We start from the raw sequence: 13989 nt of genomic DNA, 5'->3' as shown, positions 1-13989 counted from the left end.
AGTATGTCGTACCCACTTCTATGGCCCCCAACTCTCACACAAGGCCCAAAAGAGAGGAATTTAACCTTAAAATAAACAATTGTTATTCATTGAATAAACCCAAATCTAATTGGGCCTAAATAAATTTCCTTATGTCAAAATTTGTTTTAGCAACCTAGTCCATTTACTTAGTAAAAACTTAAATGGGCTCCCTATATGCATCTAAGCCCAAAAGCAAACATATAGGCTCACACAGGTCAAATGATTTGGATGGACCCTATCATGTTACTAGGTTTACACAGATGAAAGAAGTACAAAATTTACCTGTTACAAATTATTTATAAGATCTATCGTCAATTGGACTATGATTAAAATCAGATCATTAGATCTGTCACCAAGTTAATCATAGCAATTTAGATCAGATAAATAATAGGTTTGTTAAAAAGAGTTTTTGAATAAACAATATTAAATAAACAAACATTGTTCATGTAACAGATGTGAATCAAGATATTAATATAATTAAATTATTATTCTTAAACTAACCAAATAAAGGAAACTAATTTTAAAATATCTAGGTTTATTTGAATCAAATAAAATTAAATATCTAATAAGATCAATGATTTAAAAGGAAAGAATCTCCAATATCACTTTCAGATCTTATAATTTAATAAAATAAACCAATTTTAAAATAGATTTGGTTAAATAATAATTACCATAATTATATGTCAAAATATCTCAAATTAAGCAATATTCAAATCTCTACAAAAATATCTATGTTATTTAAATATTTAAGATATGATTTATAAATTTCTAATAAGGAAAAAATGATATATATAGAAAAAATATCATTTTTATACTTATAATTTATAAATAATTAAATATTTAACAAAATAACAAATTTTTAAATTTGAAAAACATTATGGTAAGTATATCTATAAAAATATCTATGTTAATTTCAAATTTATTAATTATTTAATTTGCCATATAAGATAATTTTAATATAATATTTTAAATAAAAAGACAAAGTTATCTTTTAATTTAAAATATCTTAAATATCAAAATATCTAATCTTGTAATTAAATAATAAATAAACATTAAAGAACTTAACAAATTTTTAAATCTCACCATAATAGGAAATATTTAAAAATTGGAAACAATCCAAAATAGAAATATTTAAAATTGGAAAGAATTCCAAATTGAAAATATTTAAAATTGGAAACATTTCAATTTAGAAATATTTAAAATTGGAAAAATAAATTTTGGAAACAATCCCATGAAAAAATTGGATTTTTGGGGAAAAACCCCAAAAATTCGCAATTTGGGAAACTGGCTGCATGCAGCAGCCCAGGAGGCTGCCAGCAGCCTCACACGCGCGCGGATGGGGTGCTCACGCCGAGGAAGCTCGGCGCCTGCAGGGTGCCTGACCGAGAAAACTCGGTCAGCTGCAGGGTGATCGACCAAGGGACGCGCGCGGATGGGAGTCAGATCTGAGTGCCTGGTGCTCACGATTGAGCACCCTTGCATACCCGAAATCCCGATTTTCCAAAATTCATAACTTTCTCAATTGTTATCGGAATTGAGTTCCGTAAAAAACAAAATTGCTTAATTTTTCACAAGGAATCCAAATAAAATATTTTCAAAAATTGAAAAAATATTTTTCATGGAAAAATTTCGTACAACATTAACATTCATCACATAAGCACATAAACCAACATGAAACCATCCAAATCAACACAGAAACATGCAATCATCGTTTTAATTCATATTACATGAAAGTAAATCATTACCATGGCTCTGGTGCCAGTTGTTGGAAATTGTTTTACCAGGATCTAGATTTACTAACAAGTATGTTGGATTAACAACCTAATATGAATTCTAAAACAATGAAAATAAACACATATAAAGTTAGAAAACCTTACAGTGGGTGCAGCGGAATAATATGACTCCTTCTGTTCAGATCTCTAGCCCTTGATTCCTTTCTGTAGCAGAGCATCACCAAGATCTGAACCTGGATCTTCTTCTCTCCTTCTTTGATGCAGAAATTCCATAGTCTTCCATACTATGATTGAGATACCACTTGATGTGTGTGGGCACTACTCATCTCACAAGGATTTCGAAATTACAAAGAAGAAAAGAGAGAGAGAAGGTGGCGTGTGAGGATTTTCTGAGAGAAACAAAGTGATCAAAGATGTGTGTCTTAGTTTCCTCAAGCCAACACTTTCTATTTATTGAAAACCCTCTAGGTTTAGGTTAGAATTGCATGGCATTAAAATAATGGAAACTACAAATGGAATTTCCTATGCAAGGGCCGGCCATACAAAGGGTATTGGGCCTCACTTTGCAACTTTCCCATTTTGTCAATTTTCCATTCCCATTTTCTCAAAAATGCCAATTTTCCAATTTAACCTTTTAAATGCCAATTCTAATTATTTAGTAACTTGGAAATAATTATCAAATAATATTGCCATTTAATATATTTATTAATTTAGACATATAAAATATCTTAATTAATAAATAAACCTAAAATCTCTTTTCTTTACAATTTCGCCCTTGCTTAGTGAAAATTCATAAAGTAGACATAGTCTAACTTTTAGAATTTTAATTGATTAATTAAAATCAATTAACTGAGTCTTACAAGCAGTATGGCCTCAACTAGTATGGGGACCATGGGTCTATATAACCGAGCTTCCAATAAGTCGAACCGAATTTACCAAGTAAATTCCCTAACTTATTAATTTCTCATTGAATCCACACTTAGAACTTGGAATTGCACTCTCAGTCATATAGAAACGCTCTATATGTTCCACGATATAGACACGTCATTAGTTATCCATTGTTATAACCCTAATGTGATCAATGATCCTCTATATAGATGATTTACACTGTACAGGAATTAAATTACCGTAACACCCTACAATGTATTTTATCCTTAAAACACTTAACCCTGTATAAATGATATTTCACCTAAGTGAAATGAGATCTCCACCATTTATCTTCGTTTGGTTAAGCTCGAAGGAAATCATCCTTTACTTCTATTTGCCAAATAGAAGCTATAGATTTCATATTTATGTTAGCGCTCCCCACTTAATTGTATTATCGTATTCCCAAAATGTACGTATTACCCTGATACAAAACTGGGCTTAACTAACAAATCAAAGAACACGAGTAATACTCTTGAAATTGAGCCTAACCATATCAGGATTTCGATCATGTGATCTAGGATCAACTTATGATATTGAATTGAATAGATATTTACGGTAAGTTTCAAAATCTAATTCAAAGTTCAATATCGGTCCATTCCAATGTATACTCCATACATCCGATACTGGTAAACTTTGCCAATGTCCTGGAAAGGACATAACACTTTTCCAAGGTGTAAGAATACCTATCGCTGATTATACCATGTCAGTCTAAATCCAGTGTTCTGACAAATCAGGGAATCTACTTTTGAACATATAATAAAGATTATATTCCACTGTGCTGACAACACTATAATCTTTAACCAACTCATATGTTCTGGACTTAAAAGGAATTCATACATTATATACATATAATCATGAAATAAATCATGTGAACCATGCAACATAAAATGTTATTTTTGATCTTTATTAATAAGTAAATCTGATTATATGAAATGAGTTTTATTTAGGGCATAAAACCCAACAGGTGGAACATATAGAGCATTCTATATACTGAGAGTGCAATTCTAAGTTCTATGCGTGGATTCAACGAAGAATTAATAAGTTAGTGAATTTTAGTGCTAAATTCTTGATCTACTTATTGGAAGGTCGGTTATATAGACCCATGGTCCCCGCACTAGTTGAGATAATATTGCTTGTAAGACTCATGTAATTGGTTTTGATTAATCAATTATAATTCTCAAATTAGACTATGTCTATTTGTGAATTTTTCACTAAGTAAGGGCGAAATTGTAAAGAAAGAGTTTATAGGGGCATATTTGTTAATTATGATACTTTGTATGGTTCAATTAATAAATATGATAAATGACAATATTATTTAATAATTATTTATAGTTATTAAATAGTTAGAATTGGCATTTAAATGGTTGAATTAGAAAATTGGCGTTTTTGAGAAAATCAGATGCAGAAAAGATAAAACTGTAAAATTACAAAAAGTGAGGCCCAAATCAATTATGTAAGGCCGGCCACTTTTGTAGGGTTTTTCCCTCTGATATTTTTATTATTTTAATGCCAAATAATTCAAACCTAACCCTAGTGGAATGCTATAAATAGATAGTGAAGGCTTCAGGAAATTTACACTAAATTTCTACCCTTTTTCTTCTGACACTTCTGATTCAGAAAAAACTGAGCCTTCTCTCTCCCTATTTGGCTGACCACGCCCTCTCTTCTTTTCTTCCTTCAATTTCGAAATTCTTAGTGTATGAGTAGTGCCCACACACAGCAAGTGATACCTCAATCATAGTGAGGAAGATCGTGAAGAAACACTTTCAGCAAGAAGGAGGTTTCAGCATCAAAGATTCAGAGAAAGAGATCCAGGTTCAGATATTGATAATGCTCTGCTACAGAAAGGAATCAAGGGCTAGATATCTGAACGGAAGGAGTCATTATGTTCCGCTGCACCCAATGTAAGGTTTCCTAAACTTTATATGTGTGTATTTCATCGTTTTAGAAAGTTCATATTTAGGGTGTTAATAAACATACTTGTGAGTAGATCTAAGATCCTGGTAAAATTATTTCCAACAACTGGCCTCAGAGCCATGGTAATTGATTTACTTGCAAGAAATTTGGACTTTAAAAGGATTGTTTGTTTGTTTTTGGATGGTATCATGTTGTATTGAGTGTTATTTGATGATTGATTGATGTTTGTGAATTTTCGTGAAAAATAATTGCGATTCTGTTTCTGGAATTATTTTTATTGGATAGTATGGAAAAAATTAAGCAAGTTACTTTTTTACAGAACTCAATTTCGATTTAATTTGAATTAGTTATGATTTTTTGAAGATTCGAAAAAATCGAAGCTGTGCTGAAATTTTCCTGCGATCGCGAAAACTGTCCGTATAGCTCGCAATTTTTTTTCATGGAATTAACTTCCGATTTTTTGTGTAGTTCTGTATTTATACTATTACTATTCCTAATTCAATTCTAATTATCATTTTGAATTAATTTAATATTTTTTAAATTTAATTCAAGATATTAGTGTAATTTGAATTTGAAAATAGTTAGTATCTATCTTTTTTGCTTAATAATCTATCTTATTTTTAAATTTGATTATATCTTATCTTATTTTTAAATTTAAGGTCAGATTTTAATATTTTAAATTAATCTTTTTTTTTAATAATTTGACCTTATTTAAATTTAAAATAAGATAACTATAATCATGTAATTTTAAATAGATATAAGATATTTTTCTAAATTTTAAATTTTGTTATTTTATTTATTTAAATTACATTTAAAATCTGAAAAAGATATTCATTTATCTTTTCTAATTTTTTATTTAATTTTTATTTATAAAATAACATTTAAATTTTAAAAGTAGTTAGCAAATTTTAAAATGATATTTAGGTTGGTTGAAACCTATTTTTTCAAAATTGTAGGTTTAATTTTAAATTTAATTTTTTTTTAAAATTTTCGAAATTTTTTATTTTATTTTAATTTTTCGAAAATAAATATTTTATTTATTTAATTAATATTTCGAAATTAATTATTTAATTTAAAATTAAATAAATCCTACATCCAACTATCCAACTAACCTTGTCGCACGAGTATGTGTTTTAGCTTGTTTGTATGTTTTCAAAACCTATTATTACTTGATTGCAAATAGCCATGGTTACTTTTTGCCAGATCTAATGATCTGATGGCTCCCTTGGTCAAGTTAATAATTTGTAACAGGTATATTTACAATCTTCTTTCATCTGTGTATGACCTAGCAACATGATAGGACCCATCCAAAGTGTGCCTGTGTGAGCCTATGTGTTTAATTTTATTATAGATGCATATAGGTTGCTGTTGCTAAAATAAATTATCATAGTTCTTGATAGAATTTATTTAGGCCCATTTAGTTTTTGGGTCTATTCAATTAATAATAGTTGTTCTTATTAAGGTTAAATTCCTCTCTTTTGGGCCTTGTGTGAGAGTTGGGAGCCATAGTAGTGGGTACGACATACTGAACCCAGCACCCCCTCACATGAACCACCCCAATTGTGAAGGCCCATTTGCTTGATTTGAATAACTGTACTAGGTTAATTAAACTAGTTTAACCTAATAAAATTGATTAGCAACATAATTAATTTCATTTATTTTGAAATTAATTTAAGAAAATTATAGTTTAAAGATTTTTTTATTCTAAGCTAAACTATATGTATTTTCTTGTATTTAATTAAATATAGAATTATAACCATCTAGATTCTTTCTGAAGCTTAATTTAAATTTTTCATTAAATATTTCTATTTAAGTTGATATTTAGTTATCTCTAACTAACCAACTTAAATCTGAATATCTTTTGGATTTAAAATTTCAAAATTAAGTTGAGGAATTTTGGGTATTGGTTATTAAGATTCTTTAGATATTTTTTAAGTTAATATCTTTTCGAATATTAACTTAAAATGGAATATTTTAGATATTTTTTTTAGGTTAATATCTTTTCGAATATTAACTTAAAATGGAATATTTTTGAATTAAATGGTTACAACTTAATTTTTGATATTTAATTAAATTTAAATTTGAAAAATATTTAAGTTCTAGATTTTTTCTAATACAACTTAAATTAGATATTTTTTCAAATTTTGTGGAAAAGATACTTAGTCAATAAAATATTTTCTAGATAGTAATTTCTAGACTACTTATTATTTCTAATATTAAATAAGAAAATATTATAAATTGTGAAATTAATTATATAATTAATTTTGGTACAATTTATTTTAAGTATATTTTTCCTAGTATTAAACTAGAGATTAATAATTAAGCCTTCTCTACACTTAATTATTTATTTCTTGAATTTAATACATTTAATTAATTTGAAAATTAAATATCTAAGTTGATTTTCATCATCATACTTAAATATTTCTTTTTCATGACACTTAATTAAATAGCAAATTATTTTTAGTTGAAATTTATTTTTTAACTAAATTTAAATAATTTTCAAAATATATTTTTTCTTTATTTTATTAATCAAATTTCGAAATTGCATTTCTTAAATGCTAGAATTTCGAATTTTATTTGAAAAATAGATTAAAGTTGTAAATTATTTATTTTAATTTTGGACCAACTTAAATCAATGATTTTTTCATTAATTGATTAATTTAAAATAAATTGAATTAAAGTATATTATTAGAAATTGAATTAATTAATCAAAGGAAAATCTAGATAGATGATATTTTTGCTTGAAGTATTTTTCTAGTGTATTTAATTAAATAGAAAATTAATATTTAAGTTGATTTTCATCATCATACTTAAATATTTGAAATTTTTCTTATATATTTAATTAAATAGGAAAATTATATTTTTGTTGTAAATTAATTTTATTAATTAATTTTGGGCCAACATTAAATTAGAATAATTTTTTCAGGATTTATTTTTTATTTTAGTATGCATTTTTTCGAAAATTGTATTCTTAAATACTTTAATTTTTCGAAATGCAATATATATTTATAGAAAATTAAATTTGAGTTGTAAATTAATTTAAATTAATTTTGTAACAACTTTTTTTGAATATTTTTCTAAATATTTATTGGAAATTATTACTAAGATGGAAATAATTCATGTTATTTTCATATCCATCTAAGTAAAATTTATAAAAATTAAATTAAAATTTATATTTAGAATTTTTCATTCTAAATTGGAAATTTTAAATAAATATATATTTAAAATAAATAAATTAAATAAAGAGAATCAAAGAAAATACAACTCACTTTAAATAATGAGCTTGATTATTATTAAGATATTCGATCTCCATTGTTGGTCTTACAAAAGTTAAATGTTTTCAATATAACCTCGAGACGCTAGACTTCGTCCCCCTATGGATGGTTATTCGTTGAACGCATTTAACACCGTAAGATTTCATTTGATCAGTGTTTTGTGAGTTTTCATCTCTATTTAGACTCTCCCCTACGGTGACTACTTAGAGACAAACTCATAAAACATGAAACAATGGTGGAAGCTCATAAAATGAGAATAACCTTGACTCTCGCCTACCGGGACAACGTTGGATTCTTATTTTGATCGAATAAAAGGTTGCTAGAATGGTTTCTATTTTAGATGAGCTGACAACTCTATTCAATGAATGATACTTTGACTCTCTTCTACCGGGACACTGTATCAGTTTGTTGAAAACCTTGGAAATTATTTAGGATTGTATGTTTTAGTATTTTCACTGGTCATTCCTACTTGCTATATGTTTAATAATTTCTGAATTGTGTATGAATTTATATTGAACCATGTTAATTTCTGTTATTAAATTGTAGTTTAATTTCGAATCTTCATTGTTGGTCTAACATGTTTGTTTATCTAATGAGATAAATCCCTAATGGATTTTCACCATTAGACATACATAATAGTGTAAGATCTCGAAAAATAAATATTGTATATGCGACATCTAGCTGTTCATCAATTGATGACACCTTAGACTAGTATTTTTACGATATGAAACAAGAAGATTGTATAAATAAGATTACTTTGACATTCGCTAATCGAAGCATCGTTGGATTCTTATTTATAAACGAAATTATCCTAATTCCTCTTAGCTTATTCATTTCGAATTAGCTCAATAATATATCATTGAATGAATGGTCTATAAATCATTTCATGTCATTATATTTTCTCTTAAGAAATTAAATGACGCATATGATTATAATCCCGAAATTCTATTCCCAATTGATATAAATCCTCAATCTTAGAAATCTCCTACTTGTATGGGCAAATCAGACTTAGAGTTAAATTAGTAGTGCTGGTCCAAGATAGAATTACTCATTATATTTGGTATAAATTTAAGTCTTTGACTTTAATTTTAGATTCCAAATAGAAATTTTCTTATATTTCTAATTCCAGAATACAATACAGTTACACTTTCTCAAGTGTTTAATATCCATCTTCTATTAATGGATTAAAACTGTATGGAATATGAGTTAGGTATTCTGTGACCAGGATCCACTTGTAGTATTCTAAGAACTCTTTGATGTAACTAAACCTATGTCATCAAAAGACACTACCATTTTTTTTAATCTATGGCATTTGTATCTTGTTCATAGTGGATTTGACAAGATCAATCTCTGCAAAGAGTTAATATGCCTATATCCAGTGAAAGTAAGTTCATCTCATTCGCAGATGGATGTACATTCAGGGGTGGATATGAGTCTTTCGTTGTATTCTTAAAACGATAACTCTAGATTATACCTTAAGCAAAGAAATTTGAAATGTTTAAAAATTCCATTAATTTCTAGCAATGGTTAAAACCATTAAGGTAAGTGGTTAAAGATCTTGCGAACTGATAGGGGTGGAGAAATAGTTAGTAGATATGCAGTTCAAAGATCATTAAATTGATTTTTGAATTATATCCAAACTTACCTCCCCAGAAATTTCGAGTTGCATGTTGATGATTAGTTACTAGTCGTTTCCTAATTCCTTCTATGGTACTACAATTTCAGAATGATGTAATGATTGTATACTTAATGTAAATCATTACTAGATTCATGGATGACCTAATCAAAATCTTAAGATAAGCTAGAACTGTTAACCATGGTTTGTTAGCTGTTCTAAGTGATTAGCGGTGGACCATCCCATTGTCAATAGATGAGAAAGTGTTTGTTCAAACAAATACTACTTTTCTAAGAAAATGACTAAGTCTAAAAAACAAGTAGCAAATAAAGGAGATATTTAATTCTTGATTCCAAAAGTGTTCTATCATCTTATTTGATATATGATGATCCCACTGCCTCTGTTGTCTTGTCACAACCGAAGAGATCAATACCATTTAGTTTTCTTAGACATAATTCACGATACCTCGTCGTAGTGGGAGAGTTTCTAGGAACTCACCTTCTTATGACTTGGGAGACACTAGTGATTAAAATCCGTTGTGAGTTTAAACAAGTAATGGATTATCAAGATAAGAAACTAAGAAGAAAAGCCAATAGAACTATGGTTTAATCCATTCACATGGAATAACCTAAAGTTTTCTATTACAAGGACATAAAAGGAAATTTTAGTTAATAAGTCTATTCTATGGACTTAACAAACTTCTTGTTCCTATTATTATAGGTTTGAGTTTATCTAAACCTATGCCTTGTGGTATACCTGGTAATTACTTACTCTAATGCAAGCAACTTACTTTAGTAAGATGCTGAAGCATTTTCTTTCTAATGACAATCTATAGAGGCTTCACAACTTCTTAGGTATAGATTTTATTTATCTAAGGAAAAGTCTTAACTATTCCAGAAAAGATAAAGCCATGAAAGAATTTCTTATATCAACAGTGAGAGGTCTTAGATATGCTTTTGTATGCCTTAGACCAGACACCTGCTGTTGAGTGGGAGTAATGAGTAGGTATCAGATTAATCCAGGAGAAGAACATTGGAACAGAATCAAGTAAATCCTAAGATTAAGAAGAGGAACTATATGTTAGTCTATAAGGGTGTGTTTAAAACTCTTAGACTACACCATATCAGATTTCGAAATTTGCCTTTGTGCTAGTAAATCTTTCTAATAAGATGGTGGTTACTCTGGGGGTGGAATAGTGATTTTGGAGAAGTGTAAAAACCTATCTGAAGTCTCTAGGTCTACCAGAGAGGGACTGAATGTTAAGGTTGCAGAAAAGGTACTTATTCAGTCTAAGGAAAGTTCTATACATTTTTGGCATCATTCCAAATTGCCTTAAACTACTAGTGTTAATTGCCTGATTAACCAAAAGTAGTTGCCAAAGGTATAGAATCCAGTATCCCAAGAGAGTAGACATATAGAGAGGAATTTCACATTATCAATGATTTTGTGATTAAAGGAAGAGTAATGGTGGAGAAAAGGTTGTGTTTAATTCAACCTTTAAGATCCTATTACGAGGAGTTTACTACTACTACACTTGATTTGTATATCAAGGTGTTGAGATTATTTGAAACGCACTTTTTGTTTTATATTAGTGCAAGTGGGAGTTTGTTGGGTTTTATGCCCTAAATAAAACTCATTTCAATATAATCAGATTTACTTATTAATATAGATCAGAAATAACATTTAATGTTGCATGGTTCACATGATTTATTTCATGATTATATGTACATAATGTATAAATTCATCTGAAACCCTTTTCACATACTTGATCTTGTTTATTGTGCCGTCAACACATTGGAAAGTAAACATGACTATGTGAATAAAGTTTCCTAGATTTATCAGACACAGGGTTTTACTGATATGATAATCTACAACAGAGTTTACTTGCATTTGGAGAAGTGCTATGTTCTTTCCAGAGCATTGGTTAAAGTAAAGCTCAGGTTGGATGCATGGAGTATGCATCGGAAGGGACCGATATTGAACTTTGACTAAGATTTATTAAACTTACCGTAATATCTATTCAAGTCAATATCGCCTAGTTGATCCTAGATCAAATGATCTTAATCCTGTTATGATTAGGCTCAATCTTGAAAGGCTATTCGTGTTCTTTGATTTGTTAGTTAAGCCTACTTTTAGGTCAGGGTGATATGTACATTTTGGGAACACGGTAGTGCAATTGAGTGGGAGCGCTATCATAAACATGGAATCTATAGCTTCTATCTGGCGAATAGTAAGCAAAGGATGATCTCGTTCGAGCTTGACCAAACGAACATAAATGGTGGAGTACTCATTTCACATAAGCTGAAATATCATTTATACGGGGTCAAGTGTTTTAAGGAATAAATACATTGTACGGTGTAACGGTAATTTAATCCCTTTACAGTGTAGATCATTCATATAGAGGAACATTGATCACATTAGGATTATAACAATGGATAACTAATGATGTGTCTATATGGTGGAACATATAGAGCATTCTATATACTGAGAGTGCAATTCTAAGTTCTATGCGTGGATTCAACGAAGAATTAATAAGTTAGTGAATTTTAGTGCTAAATTCTTGATCTACTTATTGGAAGCTCGGTTATATAGACCCATGGTCCCCGCACTAGTTGAGATAATATTGCTTGTAAGACTCATGTAATTGGTTTTGATTAATCAATATAATTCTGAAATTAGACTATGTCTATTTGTGAATTTTTCACTAAGTAAGGGTGAAGTTGTAAAGAAAGAGTTTATAGGGGCATATTTGTTAATTATGATACTTTGTATGGTTCAATTAATAAATATGATAAATGACAATATTATTTAATAATTATTTATAGTTATTAAATAGTTAGAATTGTCATTTAAATGGTTGAATTAGAAAATTGGCGTTTTTGAGAAAATCAGATGCAGAAAAGATAAAACTGCAAAATTGCAAAAAGTGAGGCCCAAATCCATTATGTAGGGCCGGCCACTTTTGTAGGGTTTTTCCCTCTGATATTTTCATTATTTTAATGTCAAATAATTCAAACGTAACCCTAGTGGAATGCTATAAATAGATAGTGAAGGCTTCAGGAAATTTACACTAAATTTCTACACTTTTTCTTCTGACACTTCTGATTCAGAAAAAACTGAGCCTTCTCTCTCCCTATCTGGTTGACCACTCCCTCTCTTCTTTTCTTCCTTCAATTTCGAAATTCTTAGTGTATGAGTAGTGCCCACACACAGCAAGTGATACCTCAATTATAGTGAGGAAGATCGTGAAGAAAGACTTTCAGCAAGAAGGAGGTTTCAGCATCAAAGATTCAGAGAAAGAGATCCTGGTTCAGATATTGATAATGCTCTGCTACAGAAAGGAATCAAGGGCTAGATATCTGAACGGAAGGAGTCATTATGTTCCGCTGCACCCAATGTAAGGTTTCCTAAACTTTATATGTGTTTATTTCATCGTTTTAGAAAGTTCATATTTAGGGTGTTAATCAACATACTTGTGAGTAGATCTAAGATCCTGGTAAAATAATTTCCAACACTTGTTCCTTGTGTTGTTACTGTTCATCTTCTCTTTCAGATCGAAAATGGTGAGAACTAAGAATCTAGGGCACACCAAAAAGTTGGTGGAAACCGTCGCAACTCCTTCCAATGCACCCCCTGCTGCTTCATTCCCTCCTCTTGCTGCTGCAAAGCCAGGAGATTCATCGCTTCCCCAGCGTGAATCTCAACCCGAGAAGCCAAAACGCATCCCCAAGCAAGTGGCTCGCAAATCTGTGAGGCCTTATCGAACCTGGACTTCTTCGTCTGAATGTTCGAAGGAATCTCCTCGACCTTTAGCAGTTCCTCCTCCTGCTGCATCAATTCCTGCCACCACTCCAACCGGTCCTTCTACTCGAACTCGAGCCCAGCAAGCCTCTGCTGAGAAGGAACTTCGAGCCTCTCGAAGTCGTGATAAGCCAGTGCCTCCAACCAAGAAGAAGCTTAAGTCCAATCCTCCATCAGTTTCTTCAAGTTAAGAAGAAGAAGATCCAATGGAAGTCTCCTCTGACAAATCATTTTCTCTCCATTCCGAGAAGGAGAATCTAGAGGACATGGGAGGTTCGTCTGACAGTGAGGACACTGAACTCGAGCTAGAGCCTCATTTGTCAAAATCTGCTCCTGCAGCAAAGGCTTCTGCTGCTGCCAAAGGCAAGCAGCCAATAGAATAACCTTCTCCTGGTAATGTTCCTTCAACTCTTTCTCACTGCCTCGATTATATTATAGTGATAATGAACGTGACTGGAATTTATATGCAACGCGTAAGTTTGAATGTGAGAGGAACTATGTTTCGCATGCTCATCGGGTTTATGGTATTGTTAAGTTTATTCAATTTCATCAATGGGAAAACACTCTCACTGGTTTCAATGGGTTCATTGCAAACATTGTTAAGGATTTCTATGCTAATCTTACTGATGATTTTCTTGATGAGGATTCTAGACTATTTCGGAGAGTATATGTTAGGGGACATTGGTTTTCTTTTTCTGAA

The 13989-nt window shown here is 30.1% G+C and overlaps 1 protein-coding gene across 1 annotated transcript; it reads left to right on the top strand.

The window, feature by feature from the left end:
• The first annotated feature begins 13048 nt into the window (after positions 1–13048).
• On the top strand, positions 13049–13480 carry LOC133036786 (classical arabinogalactan protein 9-like). The gene has a single exon (XM_061113523.1). The coding sequence runs from the start codon at positions 13049–13051 to the stop codon at positions 13478–13480; it is 432 nt and encodes a 143-aa protein (XP_060969506.1).
• Positions 13481–13989: the final 509 nt, after the last annotated feature.

This window comes from Cannabis sativa, chromosome 4 (assembly GCF_029168945.1).
Source record: "Cannabis sativa cultivar Pink pepper isolate KNU-18-1 chromosome 4, ASM2916894v1, whole genome shotgun sequence".
NCBI lineage: Eukaryota > Viridiplantae > Streptophyta > Magnoliopsida > Rosales > Cannabaceae > Cannabis > Cannabis sativa.
Note: the sequence above shows the minus strand (reverse complement) of the source record. Positions and strands in the feature narration are given on the sequence as shown.